The sequence below is a fragment of the Centruroides sculpturatus genome, unplaced genomic scaffold (assembly GCF_000671375.1).
Source record: "Centruroides sculpturatus isolate CEXI.00-Female unplaced genomic scaffold, Cexi_2.0 scaffold376, whole genome shotgun sequence".
NCBI classification, from domain to species: domain Eukaryota; kingdom Metazoa; phylum Arthropoda; class Arachnida; order Scorpiones; family Buthidae; genus Centruroides; species Centruroides sculpturatus.
Window position 1 is genome coordinate 145,706 of NW_019384863.1, and position 5,360 is coordinate 151,065.

General features: G+C 34.6%; 1 protein-coding gene across 1 annotated transcript in view; it reads right to left on the reverse strand.

The window, feature by feature from the left end:
- The window catches only part of LOC111630697 (cilia- and flagella-associated protein 57-like), a 52,190-nt gene that overhangs the window by 40,676 nt on the left and 6,154 nt on the right, over nt 1-5,360 (reverse strand). Inside the window, exon 2 of the mRNA XM_023374841.1 lies at nt 3,514-3,779. Coding sequence (XP_023230609.1) covers nt 3,514-3,779 — 266 coding nt within the window. The remainder of the gene's footprint in view (nt 1-3,513; nt 3,780-5,360) is intronic.

Consider the following 5,360-nt stretch of genomic DNA (forward strand, 5'->3'; position numbering starts at 1 on the left):
CGCTACGAGTATGACGCCCTAAGTTTGCTTTTCTGTGAGGCATTATGCTTTTCTGTGAAAATGAACTAAAGCAGATCATCTTCTATCTATTTATATAAATAAAAATGTAATGTTCATTTGTTCCTACCGATTCATTTGAAATTTTGGCACAACGCTGCATTCGAATACGCACGTGTTTTTATATAATATACATGTCGAAATTCAACCCCACTGAAGGGAGATGGTTAGGATTAAGGCTTACAGTAAAGAACTCTGCTTCTATTTATACTATTTTAGATGCGGGTTTTTGCGTTTTTAATTGCGTTTTAATAGGGTATGTCAACAGAATGTACACTAAGAAGAAATTTTTTGATATTCCCCCGCGGGGAGAGAGACAGGATTAAGGCTTACCGAGAAGAACTTGGCTTCTATTATACTATTTTAGATGCGGGTATTTGCGTTTTTGATTGCGTTTTAATAGGGTACGTCAAGAGAATGTACACTAAGAAGAAATTTTTCGAAAATTCCCCCCCACGGGGGAAGTGTTATAAATTTATAATAGATACATTTTGAGCCACAACAACGCGTGGCGGGTCTGCTAGTTATTTCATAAGTTTGTTACTAACATATACAAATATACTAGGACATCGCGCGACTTCGTTGTATCACGATAGTATTGAGGCGAAGTCGGAAAGAAAAAAGTGATCCCTGTACTTGTTAGGCACAGAATAGGTGATATTTGCACCTGCCGGCCGTGGGGGACACGATCTTTGCACTTGTCGACACTGCGAGGCACCGATCTAGGAAAGCAATCGATAGCGATTGCTTTGTTCTTGTGTTTTGTTCGTTTCTCGCGCGTATTTTCAGTTAGGCTGTTTTTATTTTTGGCCCCTAGGCCTAAATTCCATAGGCGCCTTCAGTTGCATCAGAAAGCACAGACATTGTCTGATACCGCTATATATTGAAAACGAACTAATGTATTCCTACTTTCTACATTCATATGGATCTCATTACATTTTTCATTCCTCATCGCAATTAATGGAAAATTGCAAAGTTTTGTCAATATGGGTCCATTGAATTTTCAGAACTAATTCAATTTTATAAGACAATAGAAGACGTGTTAGCACAGTGGAACATCGCACGATTCATGCCATATCGCTTTGTCGCACACGCTCGTGCTACGACCTTATATCTCAAAAACGAAGTCGTGGACCCCCATTTTACTTTTCCAGCTGTTATGTATATGTTAGGCTCAAAGAACGAAAACGCTCATTGAACGAAAAAAACGCCACAACGTGTTGTGACTAACTCAAAAAGACCACAAATCAAAATGAAATCTCAGGAGCTCACAAGTGTTCAGAGTGTCATGAATATGTTCACGTTATCTGCGGAGAAAGCAACGAGAATGAGGGATTTCGTGCAGATGTTACATGCAAGCTCTGTTTAAGATCCTTCAAACTTTAAAATCATCAGAACAGCATCAATGTTAAGAAAAGCCATAACGCGTTCTGAACGTTAGCTGATGCGACCACCATAGAAGGTGATACGACGCACAGTGGTTCGTAACTTTAAAATATAGGTTCTAGCCTCGAAACATTTTTATTTATAATTTTTTATGCTAAACAACATTACTTCTACAAGTTTTCCAAGAAATTTAATTTTCATACTTAAAAAAATTTCAAAATAAAATATATGGAGAAAAATACATATTTAGTTTTCTGTTTTGCTTAAAAGTGCTAAAAGTCAAATTAACATGTATTAGTACAGCGGTCGGTAACCATTCTCACCTCATGGACCACTAAAATCACAATTTTGAATCCTGCGGACCATTATCATGAATTTTTTTAAACGATATAAAATCTGTAGAATAATGATCACAAAAGTTCAATTTTACTGTAACCCCGCGCGCCTAAACGTTAATATGAAACTCGCATGTTTAATTATAACAAACTAGCAGACCCCGGCACGCCTTGTTGTGGCTCAAAATGTATCTATTATAAATGTATAACACTTCCCCCGTGGGGGAAAATTTAAAAAAAAATTTTTTCTTAGTGTACATTCTCTTGACGTACCCTATTAAAACGCAATCAAAAACGCAAAAACCCGAAAAAGGAAAAATCGAAATGGAAAAGAATTGTCATTAATTGCCGAACAATGGTTGTTGACGGCCTTAAGATTTTATTTCCGGAAGCTTTCGGAATATAGCTGGCGACCTTTTCTGACGTCACAAACGAATAATCCGATTGGCCGAACGACTCCTAAAACAGAGGAGTAATGGCGAAGACAGTAAGAGCCAATGTTTTGCCGAAGTTCGTTTAGAGGACGTTCAGAAATAGACGATCGTCGTCTTTGCCGTTCTGTTGATAAACGTCGTTTAATTTAACGAAAACTCTGTCTCTGCAATCGGATGTAAGCCTCATTGAAGAAGCTTCTGCTTCAATGAAAAGTCAAAATTTTTGAATCCATTTTTCAATTATTCACTTAAAAATTAATAACAACATTCATACTAATTTGTAAATGGCCAAATTATTACTTTTTTTTATTAAATTGTTTGAAAATTTGTTTAAAACTAAATCTTAAAAACCTTTACAGCCGATTGCAGAGACAGAGTTTACGTTAAACGACGTTTATCAACAGAACGGCCTGTAGAAGTTGGCTCTGAACCGCGGTTTAAAATGCGTTGCAAAGATGACGATCGTCTATTTCTGAACGCCCTCTAAACGAACTCCGGCAAAACATCGGCTCTTACTTTCGTCGCTATTACTCCCTTGTTTTAGGAGTCGTTCGGCCAATCGGGTTATTTGTTTGTGACGTCAGAAATGGTCGCCAGCTATGTTCAGAAAGCTTCCAGAAATAAAATCTTAAGGCCGTCAAAAGCATTGTTCGGCAATTAATGACAATCTTTGTCCATTTCGATATTTAATTTCGTCGCCAATACGGTTTAAAATACGGACAAATCCATATTTAGAACATTTATACCGAATTCGAAATTCGTCTTCGGAATAGATTTTTAAGGAATTATTTCGACATCTTATTACTGTCGAAATGAATAATTTTAAATATTTTATTATTAATATTACATTTTTATANAAATAAATAATATTTGCGTATGGAACTAAAGAGCCGCAGCTTCACATCCAAAGAGCCGCAGGTTGCCGACCCCTGCCCTAGACCATCGCTGACGCGCAATTGACCGATTGCCCCTGGATGTCGGCTTCTTACAGAAACACAGCTTCCCTATCATCAAATGTCACGGCACGCCACTGCATGTGCCATCCATAACGCTAATGCTGTTTTTCTCCTTTTGAAAGGTTATTTGTATATTATGCTAAATCGTCTTAAATTGATTCTTTTCGGTTATTTTAGCGCTGGAACAAGATTGCAGCACATGCATTTGCTTTTGCAATGCCAGAAAGATCTCTCTTACACTGATAGATGTTTAAGTGGATACCGTGCATATTATTATAGTCTATATTTAAAAAATGTTCATTTATTTTATTGGTTTTTATATTCATTTTCGAAAAAAGTACTTACGTTTGCTCATCTATTAAATCCGGATCATCGGGATTAATAATGATTTCATCCTTAATAATTGTTCCGTCACAAATAAGTACACGTCCTTGTTCCGTACCAATAGCTAATTTATTCGTTTTTAACCAAGACTGACAGAGGAAAGATCCTAGATGCTCTTGTTTGCCTTGAACATGCAATCTGATTGAATCTTCAAATATTCGGTAGGTTCTAAATATTCCTTTGCCAATGCAACAAATTTGATTCATATCGTGGAGATGAAAAGATATCTACAGAGATTAAAATATAGTAAATATTAATTCTATAATATTTTATATAAATATATTTTTTACGAAATCCTATACAAATTCCATGATGCGTTCGAATTATCTTTATCTAGAAAACTTCGATCGCATTGAAGATTAGGTTAAAAATCCAGCAATAAATTGCTAATTTTCCCGGCAAGAGTTAAAAATTGTGGTGGTGCCATTGTTATAATTTTATTCATAAAACTTTTCACATTATTAATTATTATAAAATATCAAAAAAGCTTTATTTAAAAAAGAAAAAATTGTAAATGCTAATAATGAGTAAAATCTTCATTAAGTCCGACTCCACTCGAGAATCGACACGTGATCCCCTCTATCTCTTCACCTCGACCTTTAACACCAAAATTTAATAGTATCAATCCCCAATAAACACATCCTATGATATTTCAGAAATTTTCGATGAAACGCACAGTAGTAAGTTTCAAAGTGGGTGAACAAAATCCTGCTCCCATGCACACTAACATTCATTTAAAAAATAAAAAATAAAAAAAAAACAATTTTTTTTGAATTTTTCGACGTTTCAATGCCCTGGCACAAGAATTAAAAATCTTGGAGGGTCATTTTTCATCGATCGAAATACCTTCCCTCAGCTATATATAATAGCTGGGAAAGTAATTAAGTTTTTTGTCAAAAACTCTAAAGTGATGACAATTCCTACGAAAATAAATGAAATGCAGCCACATTGAAGAGGTTTTTTCATTTATCCTGTTTGAATGAAATCAAAGGTGAGTAATTATAACTTTTAAGACAAAATGGCTGCACTATTTAAAAAATTTTTCACTATATTTTATTTAATTTTATTTTACATAAAGAAATAAAAAATAATATATGAAAACAATATAAACATTTATAAACTATTGAAAACAACTTCTCATTTAACCTATACTAATATTATAAAGAGGTAATGTTTGTATGTATGTATGTATGTATGTAAGTAAGTTTGTATGCAGCAGGTAATCTCCGAAACTACTCATCCGATTTCAAAAATTCTTTCACCAATATTTAGAATGGAACTTCAGGGTGGACATAGGCTATATATTATTCAGTTAAACATTCATATAAATTAAAAGATATAATCTAGGTTAAGGCTTTTATGTCCAACAGATGGCGCTACGAGTACGACGCCCTAAGTTTGCTTTTCTGTGAAAATGAACTAAAGCAGATCATCTTCTATCTATTTATATAAATAAAAATGTAATGTTCATTTGTTCCTACCGATTCATTTGAAATTTTGGCACAACGCTGCATTCGAATACGCACGTGTTTTTATATAATATACATGTCGAAATTCAACCCCACTGAAGGGAGATGGTTAGGATTAAGGCTTACAGTAAAGAACTCTGCTTCTATTTATACTATTTTAGATGCGGGTTTTTGCGTTTTTAATTGCGTTTTAATAGGGTATGTCAACAGAATGTACACTAAGAAGAAATTTTTTGATATTCCCCCGCGGGGAGAGAGACAGGATTAAGGCTTACCGAGAAGAACTTGGCTTCTATTATACTATTTTAGATGCGGGTTTTTGCGTTTTTGATTGCGTTT